General features: G+C 39.5%; 1 protein-coding gene and 1 long non-coding RNA gene across 8 annotated transcripts in view; one reads left to right on the plus strand and one right to left on the minus strand.

The window, feature by feature from the left end:
• Window positions 1-1190: 1190 nt before the first annotated feature.
• On the minus strand, window positions 1191-3247 carry LOC139776696 (uncharacterized). The gene is made up of 2 exons (XR_011719147.1): window positions 3115-3247; window positions 1191-2534 (listed from the first exon to the last, which is right to left on the minus strand). It is a non-coding gene; the product is annotated as an uncharacterized lncRNA (long non-coding RNA).
• Window positions 3248-3265: 18 nt separating this feature from the next.
• LOC139776685 (PDZ and LIM domain protein Zasp) overlaps window positions 3266-26918 on the plus strand; it is a 35537-nt gene continuing 11884 nt past the window's right edge. For 4 of the 7 annotated variants that reach the window (XR_011719146.1, XM_071713551.1, XM_071713552.1 and 1 more), the window contains exons 1-10: window positions 3532-3666; window positions 18785-18936; window positions 19308-19479; window positions 19595-19731; window positions 20057-20157; window positions 21361-21619; window positions 23709-23894; window positions 24110-24209; window positions 24804-24950; window positions 25822-25878. Coding sequence is in view for 6 of the 7 variants with exons in the window: in XM_071713551.1 (XP_071569652.1) it covers window positions 3562-3666; window positions 18785-18936; window positions 19308-19479; window positions 19595-19731; window positions 20057-20157; window positions 21361-21619; window positions 23709-23894; window positions 24110-24209; window positions 24804-24950; window positions 25822-25878 (1416 nt within the window). In the remaining variant the exon portion in view is untranslated. Of the gene's footprint in view, window positions 3667-18784; window positions 18937-19307; window positions 19480-19594; window positions 19732-20056; window positions 20158-20720; window positions 20884-21360; window positions 21620-23708; window positions 23895-24109; window positions 24210-24803; window positions 24951-25821; window positions 25879-26918 lie in introns of all 7 variants that reach the window. The other 3 variants (XM_071713553.1, XM_071713555.1, XM_071713556.1) reach the window with 3 other exon arrangements.

The following is a 26918-nucleotide window of genomic DNA, read 5'->3' on the forward strand; positions in this document are numbered from 1 at the left end:
CCAACAATACATATTCCTATAATTACATCGTTATATACAGGTTGTTCAGTAATCAGGTGTGACTAACAGGTAGTAGCGTCTGGTAATTAATTAATTTTTCGAGAAAAGTGATTTAGAAAGTGAATGTACGTGAAAGTAGCGTGCGTCCATTTTCACTTTATATTGACACTTTATACGTCCGCGTCCACTCGCTAATAACGACATTAAGGTATTAGTGGAAGCTGAGGGATCCATTTGCCTACGGCTACTTGTTATGCATTCCGGGAACCGATAGTATCGCCGTTAGTTTCTGTTAGCTTCTCGAAGCGATCGCGATACACTCTGTGTACCGCTGTACCCCACGTGGGAATGATGGTCCCACGTGGGGTACGGCGTGTACGCGTGGGTTCGTCATTCCGTTCAACGCGGATTACCCGAGGCGATTGCCGGATCTCCGGAACACACGATGATTGAAGTCGACCTAGAAAGGCAAGTTTCCGAGTAAACGACCGCAATTGTCCGCTCGCTCGGAAATCCGCGCGGTTGGTCCCGCGCGGATGAGTCGCGAGGCTTACTTTCTCCTTTCCGGGGTTTCCGAGGTCCCTGTTATCCGCGTCTCGCGTATGCGTACGACCAGCTGAGTCACGTTTGCCTTCTTGGCCGATGAACCTCTTTAGTTTTCTCCTTCTCTCTCTTTCTCTCTCTCTCTCTCTCTCTCTCTCTCTCTCTCTCTCTCTCTCTCTCTCTCTCTCTCTCTCTCTCAATCACTCACTCTTTCCCTCTCTTTTTCACTCTCTCTCCTCCCCCCTCTCTTTCTCTCTGTCCTCCTCTCACTCTTGCTTGTTTAGGGTACCCGATCGTGACGTCGGCCCCGAGCAATTTATGTAAAGCATTCTAGGCATGATTCACGAACTAGTTCGCGCTCTCGTGACCGCCACCGGCGCAGAATGCAGTCGCCGCAAGCGCGGGTGCGTCCATCAAGGTATCCTGTCTGCGATTTTTCGAACTCGCACGTTATACCATTGATACGTTACATATCGATTTTTGAGAAGAGATGCGTTTTGTTTCAGCTGTTGTATTTAAGCATGCTCATATCTATTACATATATTATATCTAAGATAAAAAGGAGGAATTAAAATAAAAAGTATTAATTGTATTGACAAAAATACTTAGGAGTTTTGGCAAAATTGGAACCTAACATTTTAATAGAATTTGAAACTAATAACATTTTTTTAATATTGGGAAAAAAATTGCACTGATATAATAAACAATGTCGATTGAACCTTTGTCTCTTTCAGAGTAGATTTGATACTATTGATAATTTAATATTTTATACATAAGTTTTTGCGAGAAACATTATCAATTCTGATTTTGACGACAAAATATATATTTAATATGACGCATAAATTAGTCTCGATGTGATCCTAAAAAATAAAGTCACATTTATTATACATAACTGGAAAATTGGAATAGTCATTGTCAGATCAAGACTCTGTCAGATCCTAGAAATGAATATTTATTGAATTTTAATGAGAATGTGAATTTCAAGCAGTTAAATATTTTTGACGAAAAGCTCGTAACATAATTTTATTGCGTGCCTCATGCGAAGGAATTCTCACATAATTTTTGTATACGGGGAAATAAAGGGGACAGGAAATTCTTTTCTCCAGAATAATTCATGTGCGTCTTCACCGCCACGGCGCGCGTCAATTTCGATAAATTCATATCTGATTACTGAGAGATTTAATGACATGGGAAGTATGTGACAGCGCGTTAAAATTTATTTAACGATCGAGTTTTCATTCGTAACCTTCTACTCGACCTATTGATGACGATGACTTAGGTCTATCTCGCTCTTCTCATACATCGGAAGAAAATCTTCGAGATTCAGATAAAGGAGATTCCAAACATGCTCATACATTTAAAAAATGCAATTCCTTCTTACATGCTAACGCGCATTTTAATATACACATCAACGATAAAACTAAAAAGAAAATATAGTAAAAGAAACCAAGAGAAGATAATTGAAAAAATAACTCTTTCCTTTATATTTTACCTAAATAACTTCTAAAATAGCCTAAAAAATTTAAATTTTTAATTCATAATTATTTATTTGTTAAATCTCTATATAAGTAAAATAAAATAAAATTCTTTGTGCGATAAAAAATATATTTAGAAATTCTCCTTTCGAAATTAGTTAACAGTTTGCCGAAATTTCATTCATGATTATCATATTTCTCTCAATTTAAAATAATTTAGATCACATCGAACAAAGCCAGACAGAGTGGCGCAATTAGCGTAGTAGCGGAGAAGAACGGAAGAGACGCAAAACGCGTGCGCGCTCTTCTTGTCATGGTCATCGAGATGGTCAACTCGACATTCCCGATCTTGCCTCGTCCTTTTCCTTCGATCTGGTCCTCCTCTTTCCGTCCTGGCGTTATATCTTATTGCCTGCATCTTCCTCCCCTTGTCTCCTACCGCCATAGTATAAGGAGCACCTTGCACGATGCACCGGATGCATCGACATCCGCTCAGTCGTTTGACAGGATATCGTTCTGGGAATTTTGTAATGAGTAATAATAAAAGATAATGTATTATTTTAATAATTAATTCGGAGGACGCTCGGTTTACTTTTCCGCCGGCTACCTTGGTTCCTTAGTCTCTATTTACGACGGCGCTCGATCACATTCCGTCGCAGACTATTATTTCGCGACCTTATTTCAGAATCCGATTGTCTTCGCTTCATAACTTTGCGACAAAGGCGGTCGTCGCGCGAAGAATTTGCATTATTTCGGACATTAAGAAAGATTCCAATGAAAATAGTTTGCATTGCAAGGAGGAATAATTGACTTCTGTCTTGTTCCTGCAAGACATCGCTTTTATTTTACTGTGTCTAAATCTAAATACCTTTCTTCTGAAAGATCCAAATGGTTTCAGATTCGAATTCAATATTGAAACTGTTCGATTGTCGGGTGCTGATTTCGAAATTGACTTAAAAGACTTTTGATTGAAATTTCGCCATTTATTTTCGCGGTACGTCGCTGTTCGAGAAAGATTCCTGCCAGAATACAATAAATTTGTCTCTTTTCCTCTCTCCATCCCCCCGCCTTCCATCCAGCTCTGCCTTCTACTCACCACGCATTTCCCTCCTTCCTCCTGCTATCTCCCTCCTGCTATTCCTTCCCTTTCCTTCCGCGCTCTCGCACTCCTCCTCTTCGTTCCGAATCGCGTGGCGAGGAGGCCCCGCTGCCCGACTGACCGTCCTCGGCGCCTCTTATATACCTTTACTCCGGTCTGCGCGTTCTTCAGGGAACGTACGTGCCCGTTTCACGTTCCACTCGAGAGAGCGCGATACATATACCCCCCTTTTATAGAGTATACGTATACACAAACGGCCAAGAAACGGACGTTGTCGACCCCAATTGTCAGTGGTGCATCGCGATATCTCCAAGGTAGCCGAGCCGAGCTAAGGGCTCGTTCACCAACAGCCGTCGTCGCAGTTTTTCGAGATCAATTTCACCGTTCGTTCCTACGATCGTTTAATTTCGACCTACGGATCGACAGTTCGGGCAAGACAGTGATATGGCACAACTGATCAGCGTCAAGCTGTCCAGGTTCGACGGGTCCCCCTGGGGCTTCCGTCTGCAAGGCGGCAAGGATTTCGGCACGCCGCTCGTCGTGCAAAAGGTGAGTCAATCTGGATCGTTCACTTGACCCTTTACTTTGATGTCCGGGACCTTACGTCAGCTATGATTTTTATTTCTAAGAATTTTATCAACTGTGATATGATAGGAGTGATAACGTAGCTCTCTCCCTCACAAATCTCTTTCGTAATATACCTATTTCTCGTGTTACGTATTGACATAGCGCTATGATGTTTGTGAAACATTTAAAATTGCTTGTTTGTTATATTAATATATAAAATATTATATTATATTTAAATAAATTTTAACAAATAATCTATATATTGTGATAGGTGTAACTCGAGTTAAATAACTGTGCGATGCGATAACGCAAAAATATACACAACGTTGCGTTCGAGATTTAAAAGATGCGCTTTTCCGCAAATCTCTGCTGACGAATACGCTTTCCATACTATCCGCGGCATTGTTCACGTTTGTATCTTTTATATTGATTATTATATTGATTATTGCGCGCTTACTACGTATAATGTTTCTCGAATATTATATTGATCCATTATGAATATCTCGAAAGAAATATCGTGAGAGATTTTTTAAAGAGATTTTTGAAGGAGCGTAGCTCAAGAAGCCACTCGAGCTGGATCTCTCAAGGCAGAAGCAGTAGTAAAAATATTTCTTGCAGCCGTTTATATATAGCGATGTTTTATATGGCTATTTTCATCTGCGGTTCCTTGTCGTTCGCTCAACGTTTCTCGATAGTCAAACATTTCGACAGTAGAGAGGATCGGCCTCGAAATCACGAACCTGCCGATTGTAAAATGAAGAGAAACCATACAGCGCTTCCATATGCACTCGCTTCTACACGACGTTCTTTCTCGCTTGCGTCTTTCCTTCGTTCGTCGCTCGCGAGATATCAATTGCCACAACTCGGGCGGAATAGAATTTTCATTGAACACAAAGATATATCGATCAATGTTCCCGTCTGACAATTGGAGTCTGACAATCGCGAGTAGCAGCGTTTCCATTATGCGACGATTAAGCCTCTCTTGAGATGTCAACGCATTTTCCATTGGTCAAATTTATTTTGCTTCCTCATAGAGGAAGCTTTGTTTTCGTGAATTTCGTATATAAACCTTTGATTGCGTATAAAGTTGGGTCTAGTCAATCAAATTTAAATGAATTATATATGAAATAGGGGTAGAAGAAACCAAAGAAAATATTGTTTTTTGAGTTTTTGATGTTAATATGTTCAGAGTGTTCTGAAACGTCGAAGTATTAGATTTTATTATAATTAACATAAATTTACAATCTACTGGAATAAATTTATATCATGTTATATACATAATCCCGTCTCCTCAGATTCGATCATGATGCAATTATGCGATACCTTCCGTATCTACTTTATTAGAAATTTTTGTCATATCTTAATTTTATGATGTAAATTCGTTCCGCGGCGTGTGATTAAACATTTACGAATCTCTGGTACGCGGAAGCGAATAACGATAATGAACTCCGAGAGCGGGAGCGAGACGAAAGTGAAACGCAAACGGGATCCCTCGCGTCTCGTCCTCGGAAATGAAATCTGTATCAAAGGCTGAAGTTGACACTCGACAGGCAGACGGCACGTGTTAATGTTCCGCAACGCGAGTCCCTCGTTCTCACAATTAGTACGCGATCTAAAATACCAATATCGATTACCACGAAAATTAGGATATCGGAATCGCTTTCGGTTGGTCTCTTATTTTACGCGACGAAACACGTCTCAAGTACAAATAATTCATAGAAAATATAATTAAAAAACAGATTTCTTTGTTCTTTTTTATTCAATTCGAAATAAAATTCAAAAAATTGTTAACAATCGTAACAATTGATTTAATCATTATCACACCGATTATCATTATTCTTCTTTATTCGCCTTACGAATCTCTCGATATCGTTAACACCCTACGATCAACAAAATCCTCGTACAAATTTCAAGAGGGAGAGGAAAGCCGATCTCCGGAACGCGAGCTTTCTTGCGCGAGCTTTTCGTTCTTCAGGACCGTGAGATCGGGTGTGTTTTGATATTACGATCCAGAGGGGCGTCACACACATACGCGTTACGTAACGCGACGGCAAACGCCAAATTATTTCACGCGCATCGGCAGAAATCGTTGCCAACTACGTGAGAAACGCCGGGCTCGCCGCCGCCGCGGCCGCCGCCGTTCGTCGCCGCCACCGCCGCTTCCGACGTGTTTTGGCGATGCTTGGCGCTGTAACACGAGAAGCTTTTGGCGAACGTGTAGAGACGCGGGTCGCTATTCCCCGCGGATTCTTTCCCGCGATTTTTCCCGAGCGTTCGAGCAGCGTTATACGGCCATAAGCGCTATTATTAAGAAACGTTACGGCACGTAAGTGCCAATGTCGAGCGGCGCGGCTGCTCCATCGCGAATTTAGCGACAGCTTTCACGCGCGAGCTGTCAGAGATTCAACGTTCTCTCTCGCGCTCCCGTAATCCGTAACTCCTCACGCGAACTTTTTGTTGACGGGAGTACGTTTATGCTGTTTCGTCTACTCGACGTGTTTTAAAAGCTCGGGTTATTGTGTGAGTCATTCCGCTTTGAAGGCCGCTCTGACATTTAGAGAACGCAGTTCTTACAAAATGCCCCTGTAACGATTATTAAAAAAAAAATCATCCTCCTTTTTATCGTTGAAAAGAAAAATAAAACTCGCCTGTAATAACATATGTAATTCTCATACAAAGTTCGTGCAAAACTCCGTATTCGATTCGCTGTTAAAAGGAGGATACGTATTTTCGTGTTCTTCACGAAATATAATTTCGCCAGAAAATCGTTGTAATTCGAGTCTCAAGGACGGCAGATTCCTCGGATTTCCTGCCGCACGCTCGGACATTTTCGCGGATCTTAACGCGTTTTGGCGAGAGACATCGTCGCGATTGCGCGATTGCGCGATCGGGTTCAAGTACCCCGAATCGCGAGGTAGAAATCGGATCGGTAATCGTCTCTCCGCGAGAACCTGTGCGAGACGCCTTTGACACCGTCGGACTCATATTTCTCTCCTTTCCGAGAAAGCCGGGGGGGGGGGGGGGCGTTCCGGCCGGACGCTCGCCGTATTTGCGGCCTCGTAAAATAAACGAACCACGTGGTGCGCTACGAAGAAGGCCAAGTTCGAAACGCCGATTACGAATAAAACCATTTGGCGCAGCGACGATAATTTCCAACCCTTTAATCGCGCGAATAACTGATCTATACGCGTTTTCCTCGGCTAAAGGACGCATTTTCGGACGGAGCGCGGATGAGGAAACACGACGCGGACACGCGCGAGATATTTATATACTGACGTTGGCGATTTTTAAATGCAATATTTACACAATATTTTTGCAACATCAAATATCAAATATACATGTAAAGATCAGACGTTCGATGAGAATATAATTTTTCGTTTCATTGCGACTTGTTTTTACTATAAGTCCTACAAAATTTCTCGCTCGTAGAAAAGTTTAGTGACAAGAATTAAAGTTACTTTAAATAAAATAGCCTCTTTCTTTCTTTCTCAATATTTTAAGCAAGAATTGATGTATAAATGGATTTAACGTATTATTCTGGCATTTGGGATTATATATACCACATGACTTCTGAATTCCTTACTTCCTATTCTCTCAATTCTTTGTTATTTGTTCGCGTGGAGACTTTGCACGATAACTCCGTGATCTCGTTTTGAAAGTTGGGAAAAATGCGCCCACGAGGATTAGCTCCGATGAGGAAGAGCAGAAGGGGGAGAGCCACCGGCGTACGTCGCTGGTAATCCGAGGCAAATTATTTGGGCGTTCTATTTCTAGAAGGTGCCTTTGCGAAACCCGCGCGAGCCAGGTCGGGCCTCGCTCGCAACGACGATGGCAGCGGGCGCCGATTTCGACGTCGTCTTCGCGGGAAGACCCACGTTTTCTTCCCGAAACAAATAACGCGGCCGCGAGTATCCGGTCTGCAGTCCCGTTCGAAACGAAATCGAACGATTTCTATCAGCCAACAGGCGGACAGGAAAATATTTAGAGTCAGACGCGCATTTTTGGAGGCTGCGTAAAAATGTTAGGGCCTCGTTTATCGTGATTTTACGAGTGAATACGCACGCGAGCCTTGTCGATCACCGCAGCAATAAATATTTTCACTATTGGACCGACCAAACTTGTGTAAATCGACAAAAATACGTCTCCTCCTACTTAGAAGATAGGAATGGTAAACAAATATCGAAGGTTCCCCAGTGTAATCTCAGATACGAGGACTGCACGCGCGGGTGACACGGTCTCCGATTTCCCTTACGTACCTTCTACACAACGATTATAACGAAATAGCAGCAATATAATTTCAGCATAAAAAGAGCGGAAATAATTGTTGATATTCAGTGACATGGGAGAAATCTATTCTGATTTTAATTTAATTGAGTGCGTCAGTTAAGTAGTAATGCGTTTTAATTCGTTTAAATTGTACTTCAGTACTATATTTCTCGCGTGCGTCGTCGGATCTTCTTATCGCTCTTAATTACACGCGTTAAATTTTAATGCAACGTACAACTTTTCGAAGATCACGCGCAAGATTTGCCGTGCGGCAGGTTTTTATCCGTAGATTATTCCCCTTGCAAAAGAGAGAGATTGTATCTGCTTACGCTTCCCGTGATTCCACGGCGAGTGCACCGGTGCACCGGTGCATCGAAGCGTGGGCGTTCGCGTTACGCGATATTTTGCTGGAAAACGGCGAGCACGCACGCGTGTCGCGTTATCGCGCCGTGGAAGGACTCGACGTGAGTTGCGAACGTCGTTAGCCGATTACGACGTCACGCACCGTTGATAAGGACTTTTCCAGGTGCGAGGAGACCGCCGCAGGTGAAAGGTGTGACAGGAGAAAAATATTTCAAAGGAATTTTTTTCGGCGTTTACTAACGTCACGCACGTGGCGTTGACCTAATAATAGCGTGTCGTTCTGCTAATTAAACTGGACTTCCTCATGCGTTGTACATATAATGGAATTTTAACGAGGCTACGCAAGAAAGCGTTTTGCCTCGCGATTAATGTTATATAGGTGTGTTATTTGTTGGCTATACAGTGCGCAAAAGAACTTATAATATTTTACTATAAGCAACTACTAAAAGAAAGAATAAATTAATAATGAGATAAACTCGTTAACGTATACTAAAGTTTTAAAATATACGTTTTTTAAAAAATGCATAGGAATTTCGAGCTGAAAATTAGATTAGTTACAATTGAACCTATAAATGTCAATTGACAGTTTTATATGTGACACTTTTTGTTCACAAGTCCTTTGAATAAAATTGGCTTTGATTGATTCACAATCCACAAATAAAATCTTTGTGAGGTGAATATACGATGTGTGGCAATATTTGACGATTTTCCACAGATGTGGGTGGTTCAACAAGAATAAATTCCAGATGAAAAGAAAGTCTTTAATAACATGCTCATCTAACGAGCAATAAAGTAGCTCATTAAATATGAAAGCCTGTCGTTTCTTATAAGAACGATCGCTTTCTGGAACATTGCATTCAACTGCGATACAAATATGTGCAATCATTTTCTCCGTTGGCGAAATTTGAGACCAGCGTCGACGGACATATGGTTCACAAAATCGATTATTTTTTTTAATTAGATACATTGCACAAAAACAGTCTAATCATGTTTTCTTATTATAGAGCTAGTTGAACAGAAAGTTATATTAAAATTAAATATTATCTTCTTAATTCTCTTTGATGATTAAAATTAATTATTAATATATGTATATAATAATTAATCATGATAATTAAAATAATTACGAAGTTGTTAACAAGTACAAGAGACGCAACATACATGATAAAATAGCTAACTAACATTTTAGGAAATAACCTTCATTTTCAAGCGATTAGGTTATCTAGTGACAACACATACACGTGTACATCACTACTAACGATGATAGTGTCGTCAAAGCATGAATTCTTAGATAGGTATATACCACGCTGCAAATCCAAGTGTGTTATTTTTACATAAACACCTAAAAATAACACATTAGACTGAAATTCTTTTTACATGTTTCTTTACGTGTTAAATTACGTCATTTAACACGTTAAATCGTATTAAATTAAAAGTGAATATGTTCAATCCTGTTAAATGACGTGATTTAAAACGGCAAGAAATATGTAAAAAGAGCTTCAGCTAAAATAACACTTATAACACACAATAAAATCTTATCTTTCTTATCAAGCAGGAAGCGCGTTTCGGTTTCTATCGGGGTAAATATTTAGCTTTTTACATCGACTATCTAAAATTATCCCTTCGACTGACTGCGGCTGTACTGCCGGCAATCGCGAGTTCTGTTTACGCTGCTGCATCCGCACTGCTGCGCACGACGCGACCGGGAAATCGCGCCGCGATTTGTTTGCGGACGTAAGACGAGAGTGAATTGGATTTCGCGCGCGGGATGTTCACGGTTATCGTGGTGCATGGACCGGGCCGTTCGTCGTGATTCGGCGCCGAAATCGGCGTCGATGAGGGCGGAAGACGAGCATCCAATCTGGATTTCCGCGAAGTGCATTCGCGTGCGATTTGTCGCGTTAAATGAGGACGAAAACCGAGAAAATCGTCCGCGAATCCTCGGCCAACGATCCGAGAATGACAGACTCACTTGCAAGCCAATTTGCTTTCTCCTGTTTATATCATGGAAAACTGTAGTTTCCCGGCAGTTTCTACATAGTACATATAAATAATATCAAAATAATATAAGAGTAATACGTTACAAGCCAAAATAAATCGAGTTAAGTGAATTAAAATTATTCTAAATGCACATCACTGTTAAAAAGTAATTTCCATGTAAATACTAATGATTTTATATTTAACATTAATGCGTAACATGAAAGAATAAGATAATTAATTACTTATATTGCGTATACCAATTAAAATTAATCGCTTCTAACATCAGGTAATTAAAGTTGATTAGTCATGGTAAATTAAATCTCTGTGTTTAACACGTGTGGTTAAAGTTCTCAGGAAAGGTGAACGGAGAGCGGTGATCAATTTACATTGTTTTGGCAAGAGTTACGCATATTTTCCGCGCGTAAATGTGGCACGAATCCGAATTCCTGTGAAATGAAAATTCGTCGAGATTTCTGGCCGAGCTCTAGCGGACCAGGTGATATTCGGGAGAGTGGTGTACCAACAAAAAAAAAGAGAACGGAGAGAGAGAGAGAGAGAGAGAGAGAGAGGCAGGCGCAGCGAAGGAAGCAGCGACGAGAGATTTGCGTTGCGTGGGTGTTTTGGCTTAACTCTTCTGGAGATTCGAGCGAGAGGACGACATTGCGAGCGATACAACGACATTCCGAATGCGAAACAGAACTTCGATTGCGCAAAAGATCCGTGCGTTCTTTTAACTGTAATTGTAATTATTTTATAATTGTAATTGCTACATATAAATTTGTTAAAATTTTAATAAATATCAGATATTTATTAGTTTGTGGATATCTTCCAATTTTTCGCAACTTCGCAAGTGCAAACTGATATGATTAAACAATTGTCCGAAGGTCACGTTTTACATTAATTTACATCTAAAATGAAAGCGTCTAGACACATTTTTGAAAAATTGATACACCAACGAGCAATTTTAATATCACTTGTGGCCAGGGTTCATGACAAATGATATCGGAATGATGCGCGCGTAATGAGGATAACGCGGATACTTTGCGAAGGATCGAGTCATGCGTGCGGCGAACGGTAGCGAAAGAGAGGAGAGAAGGGAAAAAAAGGTCTCGGCGACTCGACGAGACGCCACGGTGAGAAATAAAAGCGATATTTTTATATCCACGGGAGTAAGCTCGGTGGCGCGCGTCCGCCACCGGGCCTCAGCCTCTATTAATATCCACGGACCGAGCTTCCTCTCAGGCGTTCGTAGCGAACTCTCTTTGCACGAGCAGCAGCGGCGAGATGTACGATTGGCCGCGAGAGAAACGAGGTTTGCCCGAAAAAATTCTTCAATCATAATTTAAGAAAGAGGTCATTGTCAATAGATATTTGTAAGATATGAATGTAACTACTATCATATGATATCGTGACGATACATTTAAGAACAGTGATTGCTAGCGACTGTGCGCGTGTCAATAGAAATCAAACTGAGAGATCTTTCATTAAAACTATCGAACAATATTGTCTTACAAATAAATAAAAGATAATATTAAAAAATTAATGAGAAATATTAAATTAATTAATTATTGAATCGTCTAACAATAAGTCGAATGAGAAAACAGAAAGCTGATTTAACCTTTGGTAAACGCGACTGGCAAATCAGCGAAAAATTTGGCGGGTGAAATTGTATCTCGATGACGAGGCCGGAGATTTCGGTGCGCCGTTGTGTCGTAAATGTCGATTCGATTTCGAGAATGAGGAGAAGGATAGTGGGAGGGGCGGTCGTGGGAAGCTTGCCAAAAGTCGGAGCAGAAATCAGTATTCTCCCGTTTGTTTGTCGTGGCCATACCACCACGTGAATCCATTGGTAACGCGACACCCCCATCGTATCGCGGCGGTTGTGTCACGATTACGATGGCGGATAGTCGAACTCCGCGCGCGCTCAACTATATATACATTCGCGAATCCGCGTCGTAGAAAAGCAGAACGCGGACCGGTGCGGTGGTATCGGGCGCCGTATATCTTCGTCGCGCGCGTAAACATTCGTTCGATTTTACCAATACGCATTACTACAAGAATGCGAAGGCAGTGTCTGAGTTCTCAAACTAAACTTCTGTTACACAATAAAATCAAATTCGAAAGCTGATTATGTCAGATATTTTTATATTTGTGTGTATTTATAAAATTTTTATCTTTTTTTTTTTAATTCTAAATATCTGATACTCACAACATTGAGTCGACAGAATATTTTATTCAGTGTGAAATCTCTCCTTGAAAAATTACGATAAAATTTGCTTTCACGCTTTCAATAGAAAAGCTTAATCAAAATTAATAAAAAAAAAAGTCCCACAAAAATTATATGGAAAATTGAGGCTCTTTGTGCACATAATTTCATCCTGTCAATGATTCAACTAAATGAATAAAGAGCGGAAGAATTCACATCTAAATGCATTCGACGACGCAATCCGGGATGAAATCATCGTCGCGTTTCTGCTGAGTTTATGTTAACCGCGCGTGACAAGCGTCACCATTCGTCACTTTCTTACTGACGGTTTTTGACATGAGCTCATCACCTGCCGGAATTCCTGAAGTTATCAGGATTCATTCATCAGAAATGATTCACCCGAGCGCCGAAATGCACCCTCCACCATACTCTTCCTTTCGCCGCGGTCGGCGACGCGTATACAAATATTAGCTTAAATGCCTCGAAGAATCCCGACGGTCCGATGAATCAAGGGAGTGACTGAAAGCGCTTTCAGTATTTTTTTTTCGCATCGTCGTCAAGTAACTCACCCGCGCTTAAGCGCAAACAAACACTCGCGCCGTGTTTGCGAAAACTGATCGCGCCCTGCTTCGCGAAATAACCGCAAACGGATTCGTTTAGCCGATTGCGACGGAAACATTTCCGTCTCTCCAGAGAGTTGCGACATGTCCCACAACCATTTTCAACGACCGATAGATATTTTCCTAAAAGAAATTTCTCAGGAAATTCGGAAGCTCGTGATTGCTTATAATGATAGTATGAAAGAAAAAAATTTTTTTAATTAAATCAAGAGAGAAGTTATATCGAAGAGATTAAATTAATTCTATATATGTACTTCAATCAATATCGATTTCTGAAGCTTTCTCAAGTATATCTCACACGTGTTTGTGCCACTGGTCCCGAATGCACTCTGACGGTATACTCCTTTGCGATCCTTTGTAATTTCTTTCAACTGTCTCCTCCGTCATGCCGACTCATACGCACCTTTGAGAATTGATTCTACTTTCACGCTCTCGCGTTGACCTCCGTTTTCTCGTTTTCGTCTCCTGACACCTGGTATACTGTGTACGATCAGAATCGCGATTTTGAGATTATTCTCACTATAATTTCAGATCTTTCCGATATGCATTCCTATACGAGAATTAAACCGAATAAAAATCGGAGTAATCTAAAAAAATCTTTTGTAGTAATGTTTCAAATATCTACCACATATAGATTGACGTCATCGATATTTAGCACTTTGCGGATGAAAGCATATAATTTTTTTCGCACATTGTACGCGCATGTATTCATACGTCTATTGTTATATTGTTATACCTTGTAATAACAACGAGCAGTTTGTTTGAAGAGATAAGCGCTGTGTGCGTATGCGGTCGACCGTGCGCCGATAATTTCGGTCTGACGTTACTGTCTATTTCTCCTACCATGAAAGTCGGCGAAGGCATTTAGCTTAGTTTCTCGATATTCATTTCGTCATCGACGCATCGATACATCTGACTTCGAAGCAATGACTCAAGCAATAACAAAAACTTATTGCGTCTTTTCCGTATTTCTTACATATCTTCATAATATAAAAATATCGGTTAACATATTTCAACAAAATCACTTTTTACCTAATTCCATATGGAATATTCATGACTTAAAAGCTCACTTTTGTTCTATTTGATCTATTGTTTTAAATACATTTTTATACGTGTATATCAGAAAAAATTTAATGCTTTATTATTACTTTTAAATATTTTACACACTATCTATTATTATTACGGTCTATTATTATATTACACTATGTAATATTATTACATCAATGCATAACAATACACCAAATTTTGCAAAATAACAGATCGTTAAAATAAATCCGTAAAACACGCAATAATTAATTAGACATTAATATACATCCAATTAAATTTCAAAATTAAACGTTTTCGTATTAATTGCGACTTGGAAGTGGGCTACGGAAATTTATGTGCAGGTTTCAGCGTTTCTCTCGACGCATCGACAAAGGAAACCACTGCGTGCAGAAAAATGTGAAACGCGTCTCGCGTTTCTGCCGCACGTTTTGCCGGCATAAAATGCAACTGGTTCGCACGAATGCGTTCCTCGTCGGCGGCGCGGCGTTTTTGAGGATATTGCACGTATGAACGAGCCTTAAGAGGCCTCTCGTGTCCTAAGGTGAGACGGAGAAAGTGAAGGAGAGAAAGAGAGAGACGGAGAAAAAAGAACAGATGCATTCCAACATGGGAAGGTGGGATGGATCCGTCTCTGATAATCCGCCCATTGGAATGCGTACCTCGTACACCTTGGTGTATTCTCCCTCTCAGTTTCACTATACACACGAGTGCATCTACCTACCCGCACAAGCACACACAGGCACAGATACACACCTCGCGCATATTCGGCAGTTATTTTTAGAGCAATTCTAACAGGCGGACATGTGGTAGTATTCCGGACGCAATAACTGACATCCGGGAACTTATTCGTCGAGTAAAACGCGAGATCGGATTTATGGTGGCATTGATTACGATCTAATTTAATTGTTCAATTGTTGTGATTTCCCGATTATAGTATGTAGAACAGGCAGAATGCATTGGAAACGTGAAAATCTATGTGAAAGCGAATTCGATCCGTTACATATTACATTTAAACAGAGAGAAGTGTGAAAATAAAGATTCATTGCAATTTACCTCCCTTCGAAGATTAAATATGAAGAAATTAATAAAAACCGTATTCAAAAATTTACAATTAAGGTAAAAGTACCAATACCCGGACACTTAAGCGTAGGAAATGTACCAATACCTGGACACGTACCTGTGTCTGGATACCTTTAAAAAAATATAAATTTATGGAAATAAACGTTTGGATATTATAACTGAAGTTTCAAACAACAAGAAAAAATACTTTTATTTTTGATTTTAATTCGCGTTATACTTATAAATAATAAAGGTGTCCGGATATAGGTACATGTCCGGGTATTGGTACCTTTACCTTACCTATTCAAGTTCGAATCATGAGTCAAGTTACAAGTTCAAGGTGTACTTGTGAAATGATTTCTTTAAATTCCCTTTAATTCGTTAAACCTCAGAATACAGGAAGGGGGAGGCATGAGTAATTTCTCGATACTTTGCGATCTACGTTTCGCGGAAACGACCGTACAGCACCTCCGGAGGCATTCCTTCGCGCGTTCATTCATCGGCTCTCGCCGCAATTATTTGCTGAATGGAAACGATCGCGGCCGCGGGACGACGGCGCGGCGTGTCGCGTGCATCGGAACGAGCTTTTGATGCACCTTGATGCATTCTACCTCTCGGCCGCCGCTGCGACTCGCGATTGCGAGTGTACGTAACGACCGTAACGTGTTCGGGGAGGCCTATTTTTAGACCGGTCCAGGACTATTTTTAGAAGCGGTCTGCCCACCGGCAGCTTAACCCTGACTTACGTCCCTATGTCTTCGTGGACACCGCAGGGACACCGCGAAGATCGGTGGACCATTAAGCGGCATCGGCCGAAAGACACACGGTCGCCAGGAAATGAGCAACGCGCGAAACGCGCGGCATACTTTCTGGCCGCGCTCATCTGGATTTTTAACACTCAACCCGTCGCCGTTGAAGCGTGCAAGTTTATTATCGCGCGGTTGTTATAAATGATGATTCATACATTAACGATAACACGTACCAAAGACGAGATTAATGCTTGCTTATTCACATCAGACTTTTTAACGACGTAAAATTGTACTTTCTTCAATCTTATGTCGCTTTACTTCTCTCTCTCTCTCTCTCTCTCTCTCTCTCTCTCTCTCTCTCTCTCTCTCTCTCTCTCTCTCTCTCTCTCTCTCTCTCTCGATTGAACACTTGTCAATGACGAAGAACGATGATGTTTTGGAAAGTGCACGTACTACAATACAGGTGTGATCGTCGTGATCGTAAAGATCTAACCGTGAAGATCATTCCGAAGTCATGGTGCTCTAGATCGCCGGAGTTTATCGAATCGAAGACGAGGTTGAACAGTAAAACTAGGTATTACGATCACACAGAGCGATGACGCAAGCTTGCGAGCTTCTATTTGCGGCAACACTACACGCGTAGATCAAACTGCTCTTTCAAGCTCATGTTCTGATTTCGAGCGTTGCTGGTGTGACGTTCCGCGCGAGTATATGTCGAAAGGAGTAAAAATCACGAGATTAAACAGCGAATTTTAACATAAAGAGAATTTGATATCAAGGAGATCTCAGAGAAATCGTAACTTTAATGAGGAAGATTGATGAAAAACCGGGAAAGTAACAGGCGCGAGATTTTCAAGCGTAGCATGTATATAGAAGCTCGTATATTCTTGAAAGTGGCATTTTTATGGTTATAGGCCCTTCCACTTCCTTCCATTCGACAGAGAGACTTAGTTCTCACTAAGTGAGAGAACGTAAAAACTTTCTTCATAACTTTCGAAACTCGCGCGGCGAAGATTGAAGCAACACTTTCTGTGTACATTAGAATACGACTAATTTAAGTAAAAATAATGAACGTATTCAAATATATTCATTTCACAGAATATATTGCTTTTTAATATTGTCTACACATTTGCGAGATGACACAACATGTTACAACCGATGCTATTACTAATTAATCGTTTTTACTTTTTTATTATAATTTTTAAAAAGTATAATTAATCATACGTATTCTTGACATATGTATTCTTGATCTTGATCTTGAGCTTGAGCTTTAAGGAAGCACATACTGTATAACGCCTCCGATAAATTACGTATACTTTTATAATCACGGCCCTTCTAAGTATTTATTATTAAACTGTTCGCCAAAGCAACAACTTTGGAAATCTTAATACGCGAATTGCGAATGAGCAATCATGAGAATTCGTTGACGTAATTCCCTTCGTTTGTAAAAGCGGTCGTCACATATTTGCGATGAAATGCAAAATATATGTATATCGTGTCATATTTCCAATTCAACTGCCTACGAAGTAACCCACTTTTCGAGAAGGAGACGAATGAAATAAGATCTATTCCATCTGGATGTTTTACGGGAAGACGGCTGCTCCTGTCGCGCGACTCGCAATAAAAATAACGGCGATATATATTATGAGACATATTTATAGAAAGAGGACTCGTGCCCACCCTCGCGCGATCGTCTACAATTGGGTCAAACCCCATTAATTATTTCCGATATGCTCTGCCAGAATATTGAAGAATTACGGCCGACTCGATAACGAACCGTTCGCGTGCGCGTCTTCTCTCGTTGCTCGACCATTGTATCTGTCGTACATCACGTAATGTGTCTGTTTCGTTCGGTGATTAATTCTTTAAATTACTTTGTTGAACATGATGCTACGAAATCAGTACGATATGTAAAAGTACGAGAAAATATGACGATACATTTTAATTCTTTGAGATAATTAAATTCGATCGTCGTCTCAAATCATTTTCGTATTCCTAAAATATATAACATATATATTCAATCTTTTTTCTATATTCAACAACATAAAATTATTTATTTTTAATTTTCTACACATAAAGTATCAAAATATTATATCACTTGTACCAATAAAGCACCCGATAAACTATTTAAATAAAGTTAGAATTAAATAATATTATATTGTATATTTTTTTACATCAATGTCATCAATAATATTCAGTTAGTTTAGATAAGTTCCTCGCTAGGTTTTTTAATTCTGATTATATTTCGACACACAGAAGGTCTTTGTTAATTTTGCCTCCATCATCATCGAGTCGAGTTCGTAATTAGCACGCTCGATAAGAACGCCGACGAAAGATCGCTTACAAAAAGGACCGCTTGATTTTTTAATTTGGGTACTTCTGTTTTCCCTCAACGTTCTTCACCCCATCCTTCTTTTTGTCAACCGTCTCCCCGCCCCCTGACGACGACATCGTCTCTAACGTGAATGGATGCACAGTGTCCGACATTCGAGGCGTAATGACGCGCGTGCACTTAAATATAGTGGCTCTGGAGTCTGGACTTTGGAGAGGAGAGGAGAGCCTCTGACTCGGCGACGCGTCTCGTAAAAATAGACCCGAGATTCGAGACGAGAGTTTCAAAAGTTGCAGCTGATCAAATTCTTCTTTCATTAAGAAATGTATAAGAATAACAAGTTGATCTTCAGATCAACGTTATGCACTCAGCAAATATAAAAATGATATTTGTAATCAGAAACAATGACAGTAACGATGATAGTTTGTTAATCCAGATTTTTTTTTCGGCGTAAATGTAAGTCAATCTGCTTTGGTTGCAGGTTAATAGTGGCTCTCCGGCGGAAGCTGCCGGTCTTAAAGCTGGCGATGCGGTTATCAAAGTCAATACCACCGACATGTATAATTTGAGGCACAAGGATGCGCAGGATGTCATAGTCAAGGCCGGAAATAATTTCGAAATAACTGTGCAAAGGTGAGACGCTAAACACAACAAAGCGCGACAAACGAATGATTCGGTATTTAAAAATATTACCACTTCAATGATCTCAGAAATTTACGTCAAGCACCTCAATGTTTTTAATTGGCTTTACCGCGTTAATCAATCATCAGTAAAAATATCGCGTCATTATTGATTATTATAAAATTAAAGATTATAAGATAAGAAGAAATAAATCTCAATTTATATATAAAATTAATCTCCTCTTTCGCAATAACCGTTTAATTCTTCGTGTTCTGTACGTTATTCTTGGGATAAGAATGGTTTTATTTAAAAAAAAAACTGCGACTGATGTATAATTCGAAACTCACCGCCGTCTTTTAACGGGCGATAAATTATCATTACAGAGGCGGTAGTACCTGGAAACCGCATGTGACGCCCGCAACCGCAAGCCTGCCGTCTCCGATGCACACCGCGCCCGCGAGTAACATCGCGCCAGTCACAAAGACCTCTTTGGCAGCGAAAAAACAGGACGGACCCCTAATCGGCGGCGGACACAACTTCAGCCCCAAGCCATTCGTTAGTATATCGACCGTTAATCCGCGTGTCTGCGTCCGTTGCGCCGATCCTGCAACAAAAACACGAAAGGCAGTTAGTTACTTATCTTTCTACACCGAAACTTAATAATTTTCAGCTGAACGGCACCGGCGACGGTCCAATTAAGTCCATCGTGAACAAACAGTACAACAGCCCCGTGGGGATCTACAGCGAGGAGACAATCGCGGAGACACTGTCCGCTCAAGCGGAGGTCCTTGCCGGAGGTGTCCTTGGGTAAAATCGCGAAACCGGATATAGGGAAGAAGGGGAATAGTCAGTGACGGGATTAAAATACTTGCTTTTTAAAATTATTTTTTAAATTAAAATTACACGATTAAGATTATATTTATAATCATTCAATTTATAATGAAAAAAAATATTTCTGCGAATATTAATTAAATACTACTGAAAGAGTCTATGAAGAATTTTACGGTATTAGAAATCGTCTAATTTATCAGCTGGTCCCATCAACAAATGTTAGTTAACAAATGATCAGTTAATATTGCTGGCTGTCTTTATGAGCGTGAAACATATTAATTTATAAATGCGATTATTGCAGAGTGAATTTCAAAAAGAACGAGAAGAATTACAATGCTGAGAACAGCGAGGTTTTCAAAATGGTCCAAGAAGCGGACAAGGAGCCAAAGACCCCAGAACCTGGTTAGTAACATTGGACATTACAATTTCTGAAGAAATTGAACATTAAAATTTATTAATACTAATATACATATATATATAATTATTTCTATTATAACATTTATATATACATAAATGTTACATGAGATCGCTAAAGAACGTATATTACACGAAATATATGCTCAACCGTGTATCTTTAATATCACTTGTTGAAATCTAGTTAGTGTACGATGCAACTGAAACAACTTTTCCTATTCTTTGAAATATTGATAACTTCAAAATCTTGCAATATCAAATTTTTATGGTGAGATGTTTGCAAGTCAAATAATTTATTATTTATCCTGTTAATTATATGTTACTGTAACTGCAATCTCACGATTTGCAATGTATTAAGCATATATAAGATATTCTGCAAATTTACGTAAAAATAAGAATAGAGAGTAATCTATTTACGACTATTCTATCTGAAACTTATCCACATTTATCTATCTGAGAAATCGATGCGTTCTTCGGCGATTGACGGCTGGGCCAGAATCGGTTCCAGCCAACCTGTTGCATGCCGATACGATAACTTGTTTGCGAAATAGCGGAGCCAAGTGCCGTGAGCGGCGTGATAACGCCATCCTCGCCCGCCCTGGCAGGACTGAGGCCCGTCCAGGCGCCGGAAACGAAGCCGCAGACGCCGTCGACGCCGCAAACGAGCTTACCACCAGGACAGAACATTTGTGCCGAGTGCGAAAGGCTCATCGTGTAAGTTTACGTGACTCGGGACGCGTTTTGGTCGCGTCTATTTTATTTTCAGAGGCTAGACACCGGCGAGAGAGGAGGTAGTGCCGATAATTACGATTGCATTCCACGACGACAACCACTTTCTCACTTGCGTGCGTGCGAGACGTACTGAATGTCGTGCGGATTTCCGATTCTCAGATTAAAGTACTTATCTCATGATAATACAGATTTGTTAGATCTATATCGGTCTATTTAATATCTACATATATTAGTTAATTAATTTTTAGATTTCTAATTCTATATTAAGTAACGTCTGCGAAAATCTCTTTTGAATTATTTAATAATCGTGTTTTAATCTGGGAATGCAGAAACTCGCACGGATTGGCGAACGCGATCGCCGAGGGGCTTCGTCGAAAGAGCAGTTCTCATTCTCCTATTCGACACTTTCCCGATGCTGCCCGGTTGTCATGGCGCTTTTTCTCTACTTCCATGTCGTAGTTCCTTCAAGGACAGAGTATTACTCCTCGGTGAGCCACGCGGTTGGCGGGAGGGCCACTTCACCGAGGTCACCTACGCCTCTGTTTCATGCTATGGGCGGTGATGGTAGCGCACCTGCTGATAGCAGGCACTTTGTATGGATGGACGAATCGTACGGAAGGAATCGAGAACCGCAACCGCAAAAGCAGGAATCTTCCGCCGGGTCGGGCTCGTCGACGCCGGGCGGGGTCGTTTGTAGCAACTGCGACCGAGTGATCGTGTAACTATTTACGAGCGAGACTCTTGCCACCCTTGTGCACGAGACGGCCCACGGCGGGTTTCGTTTTGGCGTTTTCGAGATGTTCGCATTCGCATACTGAGAACGATACGATCGCGGTGCGACAAAATTTCTAGAAATTATTAACTGCACGGAAAGAACGGTTTTGCTGAAGTATCTAATTTAGCTAGATACAGATCTGGAATAATTATAGTAGGTCGCTGAATGATGATAATGCTGTAAAAAATTTTGACATTTTAGCAATCAGTTTGAGTGTTCTACATAATTATTTTGATGGTGCAACAAAATTATTTCCACCGTTCTTTCCGTGTGTATAATGATCCAGATTCTCCTAATTTATTAATCGCAATAGACATTTAAAGATTAAATGCGTTCATCAAAATTGCTTGTTTTTTTTTTAATTATAAAGCTTTTTGTTAATTACAAATCTGTAAAAATGATTTAATCTCAACAAAGTATTAATAAATTTATCGAGTTTTGATAAATTAAACTTCAATTAAAATGGCTAATATATTGATGAAAATTTTAAAGGGTTAATGAGATATTTTTCTCGGTTAGCATATTTTAATAATATTAGTCTGTGTAGAATATCAGTAATATGCGTGCATAGTAGAAAATAATTTATAATTTAATAGATATAATTCTCTATTATATCTATTTATATCTAATCTTGTCGTTCTCCGTTGGCGATTTATGCGCCTCGAATGATCGTCAAAAATTCCCGAAAACGATGCCGTTCTGAATTGCTCGATTGTCGTATGCTAGTATCATCTTGAAGATTTCGATTCGAAGAAAACGCGTGCACGTCTCTTTATTTCTATTGCATTTAATTTATATATAAAATTATAAAAAGTAGAGTTATCGGGTAATAGTAACAGCCCGATAATAAATGCGAAATAAAAATTAAATTAAACTATAAATGAGTGGTATAAATTTGCGTAGAAATTGCATAATTTGTAGAAATTAATTTACGCGATAAGAGAAGTGCACATTTGTCTTCTTGATGAATTCGAAGCACGCCTTTCTCTGCCACCTCTTTTCGTCAATATCGCTTCTTCAGAAAGAGCGAATACTTCGATGGTTGCGCATTTTTATTATCACTGTTATCTCCCGCTGGGCGAATTTTCGCTGGTCATATATATAATCATTCCAGCTTACAGCTTACAACCTACTGGAAGTCGTATCTGGGCGAAACGAAAGTTTCTTATTCGCTCGCAGCTTGAACGCAGCCCTATCTAAATGTCTTCTCTTTTACTCTTTGCACTCTTAATAGCACCTTTCGCGCATTTATAGCACACTGAATGACTGATAGTAACGTATACAAAAAAAAAACTGCTTTCGATGTTGTAAACATTTCTGTGGATTTTTATTTTTGTCGTATTTTTTTTAACCAAAATATTTTTGCGATATTTTTTTCTCTTTTTTTTTCTGTGCTCGATGATCAGTAAAAAATAATTTTTTTACGCGAAGAAATGTACAGACGGTATTTTACGACAAAAACATTTAAAACTTTATCTTTTATTATTTTTTGCAAACATTATAAAAGTTATGTTAAAATATATCCATTTTTTTTCCCCCTAAAGAATAGGTCGTAATCTTGATTATATAAGGAAATACACATTATTACGAACAATACAATCACAACATTACACTACACTTTCAAACATTCATACATATTATGGTCTACCTAGTTTTGAATATATCAGTTATTTTTTACAGCGTTATATTTTTCAAGATATTTACTCCGTTACAGAAATCAATTCTAAATCAATTCTAAACACGTTCTTTGTAGCTTTATTCGTTTCATCGCTCTCATTCGAATATAATTCTCACGGAGATTCACAATATATAAATAATAGTTATTCCCTCCTTCGTCGAGGTATCGGCGAGTTTCTTATGTTTCCTTCCTCTCTTTTTGAACTCGAGTGAATAGCAATAAAGTTAAAAACTCGTGGCACATCCGATGCGCCGAAATCTCGCCGTTTATTGTTATTTATCGTTACATTAATGAAGATTAATTACTGCATTGGGATGTAAAATAAACGTTATTAATTTACTTATTCTCCCGCAGAGGTGTCTTCGTCAGGATCAAGGAAAAGAACCTCCACGTGGAGTGCTTCAAGTGCTCGACCTGCGGCACGTCCTTGAAGAATGTCGGTTACTATAATATCAACAATAAATTGTACTGCGATATCCACGCGAAACTCGTCGCCAGGCAAAATGCTCCGGCTGGTCTTGCACCCATCACTATACCACCGTAAGTTATACGATATTATAGTACTTATCTTACACGTTACACGCTTGAAAAGCTTAATATAGAATTTTATAAAAATAAAGACAAAAATAAGGATATAATAAATATGTAAGACAGAAATAAAAATAAAATAGGGATAAGTGTGTAAGTAAACGAGTAAGTTGGGATGATATTGAAATGCAGATAATTGACAAGATGTATCCTTTGCAATTCGACAGAGGTGGCAAAGCACCAGCTAGTACCATTAGCGCGGCATTGGCGAATGCACCTTTATCGCCACCCCTCAGCAATCACGGATCGTCGCCTCAGCCATTCTCCGTGAGTTGCTTCATCATAATTTGATTCTCTTTACGAGGCATGGTCACGGACGGACTTTTTCGCGCACGCATTTTCTTGTTCTGCCCGTTTTGGCATGGCTTATGGAAGCGAGTATTTTGCATTAAGCTGTGTGGCTTTGCTGCACTCGCGTCTGATTTCACGGAATTTCTTACGATCGCGAGTCGCGCGAAGGTCGCGCGGCAAAATTTCTCGGGCATTAACGATTTCTCTCTCGAAACACGCGGCGGAAACAATAGCCATACAACCTCTAGTTTAAAAGATTTAAATTTGATAATAATTTTAGCGATTAAATAGTAAGAGAGCTTGAAAGAATATACATATCGTGTATCGAATAATCGAAAATGTCTCCGCGACGTATTTTGAACACCGAGACAATCGCATTTACCTCTTTTACATTCTTACAAAGTTTAAAAAACTTTCTTTATAATAAATAATAAGATACTTGATTATTATAAATTCACGATGATGATCGCGCCGCGTGCCGCGAAAGATCTGTTTCCGGCGAGCGGGACGCGCGCTTATCTTGAGAATTTAACAAGTGTGGTCCTTGCTTGGCACTAATCGCTTTTCCAGGCGTGCAATCGTACGAGCCCCGATTCCGGATCCCAGCGTACGTGGCGATCGGCTTCGAATACGAACGGATGCATCAGGAACGGCGAGTGCAACGGCGAGTCGAAAACGTTCACGAGCACGATCACCATCCAAACAGGTGGCACAGAGGTTGGCAACGTGCTCGAAAACTCGATCTCTGCATTCGCTCACGCTAACGTACTTTTCATCGTGATTCCCTTATGTAAATGATCATCAAATCATCACTAAACCAAACTGACGTAATCGAGATGAAATATTATAAATGTAGTATTTCGTGATATGTTACATATTATGTATTAATATATCATAAAATATTGCATTGTGATATGTATATAGTAAATTAAATGTTAGAGGCATCAATGTCTTAAATTATATTATGACGTAATATTGTAGCATAAAATTTCTAGCATAAAATTTAGAGAAATGATATGGATACGAAATACAGACATAATTGATTACTTTTCATATCTATTAACTGATACGCAGAACGAGAAACGTATCGATCTGAAAATTTTTGTTAATGATCAATACACTAACGATCATCGAAAAAAGAGTCATCTATACTGAATCAAATATTATTACGAAACCGATTAATTAATCACTGGTTTGTTATTCACCCAAAGTGTCCTTGAATCAGTTGACTGCCTAGTTAAATTAATCATCATCTTCGCGACCGACTATTTCGAACTCGTGACTAATTAGCCTGTCGTAAGCGGGACCGTTTCTCTACTGATTCGTCTTTTCTCCTTCTCGCTCTCCCGTCCTCTCTCTCTCTCTCTCTCTCTCTCTCTCTCTCTCTCTCTCTCTCTCTCTCTCTCTCTCTCTCTCTCTCTCTCTCTCTCTCTCTCTCTCTCTCTCTCTTTCTGTCTCACACACACACACACACACACACACACACACACACACACACACACACACACACACACACACACACACACACACATCTTGTTTTTAATCGTTCGTCCCACATGACATCGTTGTGTCGTTTTGTGCATTGCAGCCCACCACCCGCCTTGGCATCCCGCCTGTCGATTCACCCAGCTTACGATCAGTCCAGGTAAAGTCCCAGCACGATTCGTAACGCTCTCGTTTATCTCGATCGCTCTTCATCGTTAGTATATAATTTATTTCATAAAAACGGACAGCGTGTGAAACGTTGCTTCGACTCAACGCCGCGGAAATTAAATGGAATTTTTGTCATAGAGACTGTATCAAGATAACATAATTATAAAGTGATGTTTTACCAGTGCGATTGAAAATCGTTGATCTTGGAGCCTTTACATAATATATGAAACATATGAAAAATTAAGTTTTAAACTGCTAAACTGTTTTTCTCTTTGTTATGTATATATTAAATTTTCAATTGATTGAAATCTAAATTTAAAATTGGCATAATGTAAAACGTAATGGCATTTTAGAGCAATTAGCCAATGTAAAGATATGCTCGCTTTAATTTACTGAAAAATTGACTAAAATTCTATTTGCAGAAGAATAATAATTTCTAAAACTAATGATTTTTTAAATATATTTTTAATATAATTTTATGATTTTAAATAAATTAAAATTAAAATTTTTAAATGGGTAATTATCTTCATATCATGATGAAGTATCATGGAAATATTTTTGATCATGTATACACACGGACACGTGCAGCAATTAATTATCCCCCAAAATTTCATATGCTGATAATCAAATCGTATGCAATTGTTTGCATGACCTCCATAGCTGAAATAACGGTTTTAAGCACGGGAGGAGTACAATGTTCCTTCCTTGAGACTTCGCGCGATATGGGTCACTGATTAACCTATCGTACTTTTGCATTAACAGGCGTTATCAAGGCAGCGAAATCTCGCATGTTCGGCTATATTTGGCACTGACAACCTTTTGCAATCTGTTAATTCTGTGGTTGTGATTTTACTTTACGCCTCATCTCTCTTGACGACAGATTTCATTTTATTTTATTTACTTGACTCAAGAATTATCAATATCCAAAACAAGAAAATAATAACTGATATAAAATAAACTACTATATTAAAATATTATAAAACATCTTATTTTTCTCATATAAAAATTACACGAAAATCTGTATTACAATAA

The sequence above is a fragment of the Temnothorax nylanderi genome, unplaced genomic scaffold (assembly GCF_030848795.1).
Source record: "Temnothorax nylanderi isolate EJ_2023f unplaced genomic scaffold, tnyl_v1.0 TNYL_tig0125_pilon, whole genome shotgun sequence".
NCBI classification, from domain to species: domain Eukaryota; kingdom Metazoa; phylum Arthropoda; class Insecta; order Hymenoptera; family Formicidae; genus Temnothorax; species Temnothorax nylanderi.